The sequence below is a fragment of the Cheilinus undulatus genome, linkage group 6 (genome assembly GCF_018320785.1).
Source record: "Cheilinus undulatus linkage group 6, ASM1832078v1, whole genome shotgun sequence".
Lineage (NCBI taxonomy): Eukaryota > Metazoa > Chordata > Actinopteri > Labriformes > Labridae > Cheilinus > Cheilinus undulatus.
In genome coordinates, this window is record NC_054870.1 from 47,913,740 (window position 1) to 47,927,187 (window position 13,448).

Below are 13,448 nucleotides of genomic sequence, written 5' to 3' on the forward strand. Positions count from 1 at the left end.
AGAAAAAGTAAAATTTATGAGAGAGTAATCATTTTTAGATAAATCTAAATAATACCTTCCCATTATTATTTACTATCTCATTCTAGATTTTTATATCACTGCTGTGACTTTTTATCTCATATCTATTAATTTTTATCCTATAATCTTAACCTTTTTTCTCAAAATTTAAATTTCCTTTGTTTATTAATTTAAATGTATATACTTTAACTAAATTTATTTAACCAGGAAAAACTCCTTGAGATTAAGAATCTCATCTACAAGAGTATCCTGGCCAAGACAGGCTGCAGCCATTTACAGAGTGGCAGACCTGAAACATTAAACATAAAAACACTTCAAACACAGATCAACCAATCCTGAGTCACAGATCAGAAAGTCATCAGTTAAAACATCCACAACCTAAAGCGTATTCCTCTAGTGCCTTCAATCTACTTTTAAAACATTTTAAAGAGACCAACTCCCAAATACAAAAAACCCTGCAGGAGCAGCACATCCAAAACTTTTGACCCATCTCAAGACAGACTTTAGGCAGAGATAGACACAAACTCAATCACATCACCCAGAATTGCAGTAATGGTAGGCCAGTTCAGTGGCTTTTCTTTGAGTTTGAAAACACAAGTTTGTTTCTGTCAGGATATAGAGCATCCTGTGTAATGCCAAAAGCTTCCTGTAAGCAACAGAGAGCCTGATGCTGTGTGGATGCTGATCAAGTTTTTTATGTCAGAATTTCACTTCTCATCTCATTATTTTGATTTTTTTCATAATTATGACTTACTGTTTTACAATGTTGATATTTAGTTTCATACATATGTCTTACTCTTTTATATTTGAGACATTTTGTTTTTAAACAGTTACCTTACATTATTTTTTTTTTTTTCTTTTCAAGTGCAGGAAATAAAATCGCCCATATTTGTATTGATCTGTTACTGTAATGCAAGATAATGTTCTGCCTTTTATACATTAAATGCAATTTTTTTACATTTATCATCTCATTTTGAGTAAAGTCATGCACCATGTGTTTTTTAAAATCCTGAACAAAAACCTACATCACGTCCCAACACTTCTAACATTGATTAAGTCCAAAAAACTCACAAATACTAAAAACTTTAAGGAAATTTAATTGACCCTAAACCATGCAACCCTGTATGAAGGATCCTCAGTGAAGCCCAGGTTTTTAAAGAGTCTGTAGGAGACCCTGTTCTCCTCCTCTATGAAGCAGTAGACCGGGTATCCCTCAGCGTGGAGTCTCTTAGCCATACTGCAGATCAGAATTTTTCCATAACCTTTCCCTCTGTGCTCCGGCAGCGTGTACAACATTCCCATCGCACAGCTACCATAAACCAGGATCCAGGCCACGGGCTTTCCTTCAGAATCCAGGATGCAGCAGGAGGGGAAGTTTGTGACCACGTCATGGACCATCCTGAGAGCCTCATCACACCGTCCAAACTTCCAGGTTTGATTCACCAAGCTGACGTGCGATTTGTTTAAAGAGCTGAGAGAGATCCCCGAGCTGAAGACGAAAAAAGATCACTTTTAGAGGACAGCTAACCAAGATCGTTCTAAGACAACAGAAGAGAAGTGAGCTGTGTAATTTAGGATTAAGGTAAACCCTGGTCTTTTCTTGTTTCTATGGAGTATGGAGGAAAGATTGAAGGACTTCTCTATTTTCCTGTCTTCTCTTGTGTTCTCTTTTTTTTCAAACCCTAAGTAACTAATTATGTTATTGTTATATACAGAGAAAAGAAATGCATTAGAATACTCTAGCAACACCAAAAACTAAATTCCATTAACAACTCCATGTTTTTCATGTTAGTGTGAGTGGCTGCTTTGGCTCAAAGGTTTGTTTTTTAAATAACCGTCTCTACCTGTCTATGTCAGGAAGGCTGGAAACGTCCTCCAGAAACATCATGTGACACACAGCATGGTGATGGCCGGGGACATTTTTCTCTGCTGCCACAGCTTCTAACATCTCCAAGTGACGACGATCCATTTCTAGAAAGAACCATGGAGATGATTATTTATCTAATTTAAACACCATTTGCGCAGTTTAAATTTCATGTTAAATCATTTCACAACTGTCAAATAAACATTGTTTTTTGTATTTCTTCATTTTTCTGGTCATACAGGCTGATTCTTTATCTTTCCCATATTGTTAGGATATCATCTCATCTTACTCAGTGACACTTTATAGTTTAAGAATATGTAATCACTGAATGATATTCCATAACCATAGAAGGACTTTAACCACATTTAATTGCAGAATATCAAACTTTTTAAGGCAGTGGTAAAGATAATACTTCCAGTTCATAGTGTCTGATTTTGATAACTCCTTGCTGAGTCCAGTCTTATTGAGTGATGCAGAAATGATTTTTAAATACAAAAGAACAAGAGGCACTAATATCTGCACACATTTGAGAAATATAGCTCTTTAAGATAGAAAGAATAAAAGTGGTATCTGCCATTACCAAGACTGAGTTGCCTGGTCCAGTCAATAACAGACGACTTCTTAATGGTTTCTTCTAGAATAGTTTCATCGTTTGCAAAAATAAGGATGTCTTTGAAGAAACTGCCTTTCTGTAAAAAGGACAAATAGGATGCAAAAACTACCTTATGTGCAGGAATTTATTAAATAAACACACATGTAAAATAAAAACATAAATACTTACCTCTCCACATTGTGGTCTGCAGATAATGGTGTTAAAGTCAGGCCATCTGTCCACAAAAACAGTCAGAGGATCTGATGGGATTCTGTTTCTGAGCATCAAAAGACCGTAAACCTTGAAAGGTCAACAAAGAGTATAGATTTTTTGGACATTCAAGCATTTGAGGACATTTTCATCCCATCCAAAAAAATTCTAAATAACCAATGCCAAAGCCTTTACAACACTGATCATCAACTAGCGGCCTGGGGGCCATATCAGGCCCCCCAAAGCTTCCTGTCTGGCCCCTGAAAGATCATTAAATTCAGAAAAGGAGGAAAAGAAGATGTTGTGGTTTTAAGAGTATCCTTTGGCTTTAAAGACCTCCTAGAGTAAAAATAAATCTGTATTTAGGTTTTTCGTATGATAGATCACTGTGTTATGAACCCCCAGGTCAAATTTCAGTCACATAAAGCATCTCCAAGTTTATCTGCTCCAGGATGGTGTGGGCATGTCTGTTGAATGAGCTGAAACCACATCCACTAAGGAAATGGGTATTCTGCAGCATTAACCCCCTCACTCATGGTGACATACTTGGAAAAATATTTTCCCCTAAAAACATGAACAAATAAACAAAACATGCAGAACTATAACTATGCAATGAAACATGAACATTATAGAATGGTACAAGAGAACAAGACTGAATTCCTTTGCACAAAATGAACCAGAAGTCCCTGCTCCAGGTGACTGCTTCCTTCCACAATGTTATAGTGTTAGAGGGGCGGGGTCATTCTCTACTGTGGGCTCATGACATCGTGAGTCCACATATTGGCCCCGCCCACATGAAACCAAGCCAGGAAAGAGATGAAATGGCCTAAATCCAGAATTCAGTCTCATGTAGATCTCAGAGTTTTCACATGTTTACAGCAACCATATTTCAACATTTCTAGAGTGTTAAGACAAAAACTAAGGATTTCACTTTACAGGGTCTTTAAATGTCTGCAACTGTTAAATCCATCTCACAAACAATGAATACTGAAATAGTTTGAGAATGACTTAACATTTGATCTGAAATTTACTGTCATAATTAGCAGATATTTAAAAAAAGGGGTTAAGGTTGGCAGAAGTGCTGCAAAAATAACCAGATAAAGTGGTGAAAAGAGGTTATGTGGCAAAATTTGGTTCAAGAGGGAAAAGGGGGCAAAAAGTATCACAAATTGGGTGCAAATGACAAAAATACTTTGAAAAAGTAATTAAAATGGGTTAAAAAAAAGGCAAAAATTGAATAAAAATTGCAAAAATGGACAAAACAGTGGCACAAAGAGGATAATGTGGGAAAAGTGGTTTAAAGGTGTTAAAGAATGGCAAAAATTGGGTTACGGAAGCAAAAAGTATCAAAAATGGGTTAAGAGTGGCAAAAATAAAACATAAATAGCCTAGCAAATTAGTGGTCAGGTGTTCAAGAGTGGCACACAAGGTAAATAAATGGCAGTAAATTTGCAAAATGGGGTTAAAGAGTGGCAAAAATGGGTGAAAAGTGGCAAAAATTGGTTAAAAGTTGCAACTGTTGTTGGAAAAAAATATAATGAAAAGAGGTTAAAAAGAGGCAAAATTGAAGAAAAGTGGCAAAAATGGATAAGAGTGGCACAAAGGAGATAAAACATGCAGAAAAAGTGTTTTAAAGGGGTTAAAGTAGATAAAATTGGGTTAATGAGGCATAAAGGGGTTAAAATTAGTTAATACTCGTGTTAAATCACAATTGTGGAGGGCCCATTCACTGGGATTTTCAGGGGCCAAGCCAACTCTGTTGTCAGGCCTGCAGCATGATGGATAATAGGGATAGATCTCGTATGTAAATTGAAAAAAAATACAAGTACTACTGCAATAATATGTTAACCAGACCAAAATATTTATTTAATTTTTGTGTATTTGAAAGTCTGGCCCCCAGAGTTTCTGCCGCGACTAAATCTGGCCCTTGTGCAAAGGTACTTGATGACCCCTGCTTTACAATATGCAGCTGTGAAAACTGCATGCTTCCTGAGTTTAAATTAGTTTAAAAATCAACTTTTTTGGCATAGTTTTGTAGTTTTCTACAATAAAACTTGGTAAATTGCTGACACATCATAATTATGTAATGCATTTTGCATGTGGCAGTAACAACACCATAGTAATACTGAAGACCACGACTGTTTTTATCACGATACTCTTGATGCGAAACTTCCATATCGTTACATCTTTAGCTGACGCATTCTGAGCGAAGTCACCAGTCTACACGGTAACTCGTTAAACCGTAACACCTGCCTTTAGATTCATATTCTATCGATACTAATGTTAATCGTTTTTCTACATAACAATTGTGTCTCTTAAACAGTAATAATTACCGATTCTGGTTCATATGTGTTATCAATATGCTACAATGAAAGTCATGCTTAAGCACTGATACTTTAGACATGTAGCCGACTGATCATAGTGTAAGTTTTATTTTAAAGTAAACATGTTGGTACACACCGGAAGTGATCGAGGTAAATATCTCTTTAGGTGAGTCTCAGCCTCTTTCACCTGCTCCTCATTCAGCTCCATTGTTGGTTCACGTAAAATTTTTCCTAGTTTGAACAGCTTTAAGTGGAGTATGAAGTTTGGTAAGGTGGCGTCTCCAGAGTTCCTGATTTTTTTTTTTTTTTTTTCTCATAACTTTATTTAAACATCATATAACTCGCATAAACACAGTGACATTAGCAGTGTGATAAAAGAATGATAGAAGAAAGGAGATATGATGAAAAAACACTATGATTCGTGTATTTTTAGTGCAAACTGTGATTCCAAAAAAGTTAGGACATTGCGCAAAATGTGAATAAAATCAGGATGGTGATGTGCACAGCTTTTTCAACCTATATGTAATTGATTACAGCACAAATATTTAATGCTCAAACTGGTACATTTACTGTTGTTTTATATGAACTCTACTGTGCAGAACTTGTAGGGATGCTTGGGCCAAAATCGGGGCTGAAGAAAGGTGTTGATATGGAGAGTAAGCACCACTATTGGGCGGGAAAGAGGACAGATACAACCCAGGTCGTGCTCTGCATGTCCTTGCATATTACTGCGCAGAGTGGCAAGTAAGCACAGCCTAGGTTACTGTCCAGGTAGGAAGTAGAGTTGCCACAAGCACCTGGTTGTGCTATGGATGTCCCAGCGTTGGAAAACCATTGATCTGTCTCTGGGCGTATTACCAGGGTGAAAGGCCTAGACAAAAGAGATGAGCTCAGCTGCCGAGCAACACGTGTATGTCGACTTGTGTCAAGCCTGACTCTGTCTGCCCTCCTTCTCTCTCCATCCCTGAGGTGTGGCATGCCAGGCCATGCAGCAAGACCTTAGTGCCCTAGATGCCTAACACTTCTGCACATGACTGACTGTATATGCACAGGTGCATTCTAAAAAAGTTAGGATAGAGGTAAGAACAGACTCGACGAGTTTTTCAGTGCTCAGAAACACCTGATGATGATGGTGGTGATTGAAAGGAACATCCTGAGAGGCTCAGGAGTTCACAATCAGGTTCTCCAATTAGTGAAAGACTATAAATAATTCAACAGTTTATGGACATCATTCTTCAATAAAATTAAAAAATAAAATCAAAAGGAATCAGAGAATTCACCATCTACAGTTCATATTAAATTCAAAAGACTCAGAAAATCGGAAAGGCCATTCTCATGACACTCTCATTTTTTAGATGCTCATGTAAATCACAATTCTTTATCACCCTCCTTCTTCCAGGTATTTAAAGCTCATTGAACTCAAACCACTCCCCCCTGAATGAAGGATCCTCAGTGAAGCCCAGGTTTTTAAAGATCTTGTAGGAGAGCGTGTTGTCCTCATCGATGAGGCAGTAGACTGGGTATCCCTCAGCGTGGAGTCTCTTGGCCATGCTGCAGATCAGGACTTTGGCGTAACCTTTCTCTCTGTGCTCCGGCAGCGTGTGCAACATTCCCATCGCACAGATACTATAAACCAAGATCCAGGCCACAGGCTTTCCTTCAGCATCCAGGACGCAGCAGGAGGGGAAGTTTGTGACCATGCTGCGAATCATATGGAGAGACTCATCGCTTTTTCCAAGCGTCCATGTTTGATTCACCAAGCTGATGTGTGATTCATCCAGAGAGCTGAGAGTGATCCTGGAGCTGAAGAGGAACATAATTGACCTTTTTGGATCAGAAAGTTTTACCAAGGCTGGTCTCAGACTACAGGAGTTTAAAAATACTAGTTAATTTAAGACAACTGTGAGGAAATAGTGTGGATTTAGGGGCCCCTGATATCAAAGTATGTCATGGATTCACTGATCCCTGTTCTTTAAACACGCCTGGTTCAAGACCGGACCTTTAGACCTAAGTACGTCCAAGGATCCTGCTCATATTAAGGGCCTGGTTTTGCATTTTTCTAATGCATAAACAATATTAATAACAAACTACACTGCTATTGAGTCTCATTGGTCTGGTCACAAACCTTTGAATTTTAAGTCAAATAAAGTTGTTTAATTCAGATCATAAGAAAAAACTGCCAGTGAACATGCAGGCCAAATTTGATGACATCTGATCTTGATTTCCAAAGACACGTGATAAAATAGTGGCTGTCCTTTTTAGAGATGAGAGAGAAGCCTTAACTTTCATTATTTTCTGTTGTTGGTAAGATCAAAAACATCCATTTCATAAAACAATGGTGGTTTAGTGGCAGTCAGGACCCCCAGGGGAGTCGTGAGAGAGTTGAGGGGGTTCATAGGATGCTTTCCAAAAACAAAGAGATATGTAATATGATTTGAAATCATGAATTTTGCATATTATTGTAAAAATTATTGCTAAAAGGAGTTCAATCTGAAATAAAAATGTAATTATCAAGTGATAATTTTGCTGAAATGTAAGTAAAAGTTATAAAAACTACCTTAAATGCAAGTTTTGTATATGATGCTTTGTGCAGCATCATGTACTTTATCCCCCCTCACGGGAAGGTGGGGGTCCCTGATCTCCGACACCATTATTTTGGGGGTCATGGGCTGAAAATTTTGGGAACCCCTGTCATAAACTACACATTTTGAAATTATGAAGAGCTATGTTTGTTCTTGGTTTGAGTGGGGCTGTCTTGAAAACTAAAGCCTTTTCTGGTTGAAAACAGTTGGTCCACTGCTGAAACACCACAGGAGGTAGCTACAGAGATGGAGGGACTTCACAGAGACTAGATGAAAATTCTCCTGTCTGAGTCCAGTCATAAAATAATTCACTCTTAAATAACAAAGTAAACTGTACCTGTCTACATCAGGAAGGGTGGAAACATCATCCAGAATCATCATGTGACACACTGCCACCTGGCGTCCAGGCACGCCTTTCTCTGACGCCACTGCTTTGAATGTTTCTGTGTATTGACAACTGAATCCTTGAACAAAAACATGAACATATTTATTGTTTTATACATGGAAATCAACAAGTTGATTTCTGTTTCTTTCCATTCAGAGAAAAAGAATCTATCATATAATCTTGGATATAATTTTTGGAGTTCTGCCTTGTTTGCACTCTTTGACCGTTTGTCATGTAGAAATATGACATGAGATGGCACCAGATCTAAGTCTGATCACTGAATTACATTCCATAACAGTAGGAGGACTTTGGACTCAATAAACTGGAAAATATCTGAACCGTGACAGCAGTAGCAAAATGTTTTTTTTTTCTGTAAAAATTTTGGATTAATTCCCTGTTGTGATTTCATGTGTTTGAAAATGATACAACCTCTGTTTTTCCTAATGATTTATATTACTGTAACTTTGGCGAAACTTCAAAAAAACACAAGCTCTCACTTTAAATGTATGGCCAAAATCTGCCTCAAAGAGAGAGATAGATCTGTTTGTAATATTTCAGTAAGGGAACACTTAGTGTTGTGGTACTCAAGAATGGTCTTGGTCATGAGACCGGTCTCAAGACCACTTTAAATGTCTTGGTCTTGTCTCGGACTCGAGGGCATTTTAACTCAGTCTTGTCTTGGTCTCGGACTGGCCGGACTCAGGATTTTTCATCAAGAATGGTCGAGACCAGCACTAATCTGGTATGGAGAAGCACTTGCTAAAACAACAAATAGCTACACCTGCAAAAATTTGGATACCAGTCCATCTTATTTCTAGTCAGTACCTCTGAACATTTACTTTAGGCCTCATTCACCCGACAAATCTAGATAAGCATCTCATTTTCAGATATTTAAAATAATTCTGGACTTGTCAGTGGCTTTTAAATACATACAAGGATTTATTTTTTTACTAGAAGTTAGGTTTTGCATGTTGTGCTTTGAAAGAGCTGCAGACACCTTGTTTTTATCTGTCGTAATTATTAAAAAAGAAAACTAAAATTCAAGGGAGAATGCTCCTTTACTGTTCAACCTTGTTGTGTTTTTTAAAGTCGATTTTTATGGTCTTGGCTTGTCTCGGTCTTGACCCCCAAAAGTCTCAGTGCACTCTGGTCTTGGGCAAGTCTTGGTCTTGGATCGTGTGGTCTTGAGTACAACAATAGGAACACTACAAGGGATGTTCAATATTGGATTTTTTCCATTGTTACGTCCCATTGGTGGCTGATGCAGGAAATATTCTTAAGCGACATCAGCCCTGTTGGCCGAAAATGTGGCATAAACAGAAATGAGTGGCATATTTTTATCTGTTGTGTGTTAGAAATTTAATGCACAATTTAATGCATCATGCACACCTTACTGAAGATTCAGAAGGGAAGTTTTTTCAGTCTGGCTTAAGCTGTGACCTGATGTAGAATCTCTGTTCAGAGAGAATATCTATATTTTAGGAGTCTTACACCAAAAGAAGCCATGAAAAACATGGGTGTGAACTTAAATGTTCTTCTAAACATCAGTATTGTTATTAGCCCCGATTTTCACAGTAGGCAAATCTCTATCAGCTTTATGTGGTGCAAAAATCCCTGCAAAGAAGCCATGATGACTTAATTTATAGTATGTTATTTAGTAAAATGAATGCAGTGAGTAAAGAGGAGAGTTTCAGAAAATGAGCACAGTACAAAGAGTAAAAGAGCTAAATGCTTTTACCAAAGCAAAGGTACCTGCTCCAGTCAATGACAGAGGACTTCTTCAGGGTTTCTTCAAGAATATTTTCATCATTTGCAAAAACCAGAATGTCTTTGAAGAGATCGACTCTCTGAAAGAGAGACGGGACACTGAATGTTAATTCTGGAATCACAGGCTTTCAGACTGATTTTGTCTTGCCTTTACACTTTCTCTGGAAAACTTTCTGCTGTTAGGATTAGAATCAGCACTCTGCTGGCATTAGCCTTTGGCTTGGTGCAAGTGCTAGCGACCCAAGTATGGATGCCTAGGACTATTTGACTTATAAGATCTGTTGTGTTAAAGCTCGAGGACTTTTTACCCCCCTCTGAATCTTTGCGGAGCATGCTTTACAGACACAGTAGTGTTATCCTGCTCTGAAACACCAATAAACACCCTCAGCGGTGACACCATATTTAGTCCATTATACATTTTTTGCAGCTGCTCTGCTGTCTCTGTATGCAGAGTTTAGACTTCGACCATCAGTATGGAGATTTACTTTGCCAGGAGGGCAGAATCTCAGAATTTCATCAGCTGTAGACACTGCAGCCTTGACACACATCCAATATTTTGGACAGCTGGAATTTCGTATTGCTACTCACTGCCTATTATGATATAATCCATGGGAGCAATGAATAACACATGTATTTGTGTATTTATGTGTGTAGCTTGTTTGAGACTTCTGTCTCAAATAAATTAGCAGCTAAAAGAAAATAAAGACTTTCTAATCTTGTTATCAGTGCTTAAAGGTGGATCAAACAGCCTACCATCACACCACCTGCTATTTCAGAATGTATAGGAAATAAACAACTGCCTTTATTATCTGTTGCTTTTATTTGTTACTATTTTATTATTGGAAAAAAATATACAAAATATTCGTAGAATCAGCCAAAAATTTCTTGGTACTGATAATAATTGTGCATCCTTAACCCTGTAAAGCCTGAACACACAAATTATAGCCAGAAAATTCTTTTTGTTTTTTTGGAACTGAAATGTTTATTTCACTTTCTACTGAAATCCCCCCAAAAAAATCCAAATTTCCATAAAATTTAACATATATTTTTTTGTATCTCAGTTGATACATTAGGTGTTTTTGGTAACTGATAATCCACTTGAGGGCATTTTTATCATTTATCAGATAGTATTCAGATTTTTTTTTTAGTAATTTATTGATCTTATTGATGAGATAGAGGTATCATAAAGGTATGTATCAAGTATGATACAACAGGCTTTAAGGGGTTAATGCTAATCTCTTCACCAGCCACCTTTGTTTATAGACTTGCAGTACAACTGAACCATGCCTTTAGCTACCAGCTCATTATCCTTAAATGACAAAGACCGACCCGCTCATTCTCTGACCAGGGACAAGCGTTTTACACTGCAGTTTTACAAGATGGATGGAAGAGACAGACATGCAATCAGGTCAATCCATCTGCTTTGAGAGAGTCAATAAACCTCGATGGATTTACTCTTAGTTGAGTTATAAAGGAAACCATAAAGTCCCAGAAACATGACACTAATGAGTTAATAAGTTACCTGCACACATTGTGGTCTGCAGATAAAGACATTAAAGTTGGGCCATTCATCCACAAAAAACGCCATAGGATCTGATGGGACTCTGTTTCTGAGCATCAGGAGACCATAAACCTAGAAAATCAATCAAAAAGTTTGACTTCAATTAAAAAAAATAGTTTGATAAGACAGGAATCAGTGAATTTAAGTTACTCTTTCAAGGAGAGAATAGCTCACTGTGTTAGGACTGTTCCAACACACTTTCATAAATGTAGAAATTATGTTTTCTTCTCTGTGGGTGAAGTGTAGTTTGTTAACTTTCAATCTTTTTCTAATTGCTGCATCAAAATAAGTTCCTTTCTGCAAAATAAAAAGTGATTTTGTGTTATTACAACTCAGAAAATGTCCGTTCACACCAGATTTACCTGGCAAGTACACATTAACATCTTAATTCAAGATATAAAAAACAAACAAACAAACAAACAAACAAACAAAAATCACCAAGGCGCACAAATTTGTTTGGCCCACTGGCAGATATCCACTATATTTATTATGTGCAATCAGACAATGCTTTTTCTCTCTCATATCTCTCAATAAGACATATCTGGACTTACCAAGTGTATTTTGCTTAAAATAAGTGTAATAAGACATTTTTGATAAGAACTGAGACAAATAGACTCATGAAGATTGAAATTTTGTAATGCTCTTGTGAACAAATACTACTATAACCCCTCAAATCAGACTCTTATTTAACCTAGACGTTTAAAAAAAAATCAATAAGAAATGACCATTTTTAATGATGTCAGCTAGTGTATTAAAACAGTTCTGAGAATATTTGAATTTCACATATTTAATCCAACATTTCTCAGTATTTGTATTGTAATTTGTTCAGGGTTCTTACACTTTTCAAGCTTCCTGTCAATTTATTCTATTTCTATTTTGACAGTTTCACAGAAAAGCTTTCTTATGTGCATGTCTACATTGCAGTAAATCCCCATAATGTTATCTAACTCTATTTTTTTAAGAAATCTGTGCAGTCATATTGATAATAAATGTATTGTTCTTACCATCAGTGAACGAGGTAAATATCTCTTCAGCTGAGTCTCAGCCACTTTCAGGTGCTCCTCATTCAGCTCCATTGTTATTTAGGATTTTTATTCCAAGTTTGAGAAAAAAAAACGTATTCTGAGGAAGTCCTGTGTTTTGGTGCTAGAGAGGTCTGCACAGACAGCCTTTGGTGGAAGTTGGCTTCTGATTGGTTGCTGTATATGTGGGTTGAAACAGTTGCTGCAGTGACATTTAAAGACACAGAGTAAATCCAGCAGACTCCGGATGTTTGAAGGGCCTGGGCAAAAAGGGCACAAGTGCACCAAAAAAGACATTTTAAGTCCAATAGTTTGAAAAACAGGTTAGGATAAAGTTTCGTGATATTATGACATCTACAACGCTGTGAAAAAGGCAAGGATTTACTTATCCAATTATTTCACAATGATAGAGGAGGGAGGCTGTAGGTATAAATGACCTTTGTAATAAGGAGCGTAAGGTAAGAGCGTAATCTTTCTTGCATTTTCTCCACTGTTGGACAGGTGCCTTAGGTAAATCCATTGAGAGGGCAGCCTTGAGGGCCATCCAGCACAATTTCCCCACTTCAAGGAAACCCTGAATGGCACTTTATCACATGTAGTCCTTGGAAAAGGCAGTCTATAGGGAAATTTTTCGAATTTTGTCCACTTACAGGGCACTAAAGAGTAACCTGACACACCAGATAGATGTTTCATATATCCACTGCATGGCATGTATTTCACAGTCATCTTGGAAACATCCCATATGGTGTTAGGGAGAGGCAGGGCTGAAAACTTCTTTAAAGGTGAGAAAAATATGGAGCGAATTCTCTCCTATTTATATGTGCCAGGATTCACATCGCTGATGTCAGGTCAAGGTGTCAAACTAGACAATTCAATAAAAATTCATACACGTAAGAGTAGTTGTCATTCCCAGGGTTCATAATTGGGCCCAATGTTTGATGATGAGCTGCAACGTTGCAGTCGGGCCAAAATCTGGCTGAACTCGTAAAGTCTGAGCCGGCCTTAAAGGGGACATTTTGACTTTTTTTTTTTTTTTTTAACTTAAGAGGGCACTTTGTCAAATTTTGTCTACTTAAAGAAGTGTTTGTCTTTGCATCCCCCTTCACATATCTAAGAAGAGCAG

At 37.4% G+C, this 13,448-nt stretch overlaps 2 protein-coding genes across 5 annotated transcripts; both read right to left on the reverse strand.

Moving 5' to 3' along the window:
• LOC121511579 (glycine N-acyltransferase-like) lies at positions 1 to 5,270 on the reverse strand. The gene is made up of 5 exons (XM_041790341.1): positions 5,145 to 5,270; positions 2,664 to 2,774; positions 2,463 to 2,571; positions 1,863 to 1,989; positions 1 to 1,507 (listed from the first exon to the last, which is right to left on the reverse strand). Exons 1-5 carry the CDS (start codon positions 5,214 to 5,216, stop codon positions 1,114 to 1,116), a joined length of 813 nt encoding a protein of 270 aa, XP_041646275.1. The 5' UTR covers positions 5,217 to 5,270; the 3' UTR covers positions 1 to 1,113.
• A 1,102-nt stretch (positions 5,271 to 6,372) lies between these two features.
• LOC121511577 (glycine N-acyltransferase-like protein 3) lies at positions 6,373 to 13,368 on the reverse strand. 4 transcript variants are annotated; one of them, XM_041790336.1, is made up of 6 exons: positions 12,308 to 13,368; positions 11,478 to 11,600; positions 11,265 to 11,375; positions 9,714 to 9,822; positions 7,928 to 8,054; positions 6,373 to 6,811 (listed from the first exon to the last, which is right to left on the reverse strand). In XM_041790336.1, exons 1-6 carry the CDS (start codon positions 12,377 to 12,379, stop codon positions 6,412 to 6,414), a joined length of 942 nt encoding a protein of 313 aa, XP_041646270.1. In that variant the 5' UTR covers positions 12,380 to 13,368; the 3' UTR covers positions 6,373 to 6,411. The 4 variants fall into 4 exon arrangements, with proteins under 4 accessions (XP_041646270.1, XP_041646271.1, XP_041646272.1 ...); XM_041790337.1 differs by lacking the exon at positions 11,478 to 11,600; XM_041790338.1 differs by lacking the exon at positions 12,308 to 13,368 and having other exon boundaries at positions 11,265 to 11,400; positions 11,478 to 11,579.
• Between the last annotated feature and the right edge of the window lie 80 nt (positions 13,369 to 13,448).

Bases quoted from the DNA above. Each gene is read 5' to 3' on its own strand.
- LOC121511577 (XM_041790336.1), bottom strand. From the start codon at position 12,379: ATGGAGCTGAATGAGGAGCACCTGAAAGTGGCTGAGACTCAGCTGAAG. The intron at 11,601-12,307 runs GTAAGAACAATA...TTTATTTTGCAG, and splicing joins ATTTACCTCGTTCACTGATG to AAAGGAACTTATTTTGATGC. The intron at 9,823-11,264 runs GTAACTTATTAA...TCTCTCTTTCAG, and splicing joins GCAGACCACAATGTGTGCAG to AGAGTCGATCTCTTCAAAGA.
- LOC121511579 (XM_041790341.1), bottom strand. From the start codon at position 5,216: ATGGAGCTGAATGAGGAGCAGGTGAAAGAGGCTGAGACTCACCTAAAG. The intron at 1,990-2,462 runs GTAATGGCAGAT...GGTTCTTTCTAG, and splicing joins GACCAGGCAACTCAGTCTTG to AAATGGATCGTCGTCACTTG. The intron at 1,508-1,862 runs GTAGAGACGGTT...TTTCGTCTTCAG, and splicing joins AGCCTTCCTGACATAGACAG to CTCGGGGATCTCTCTCAGCT.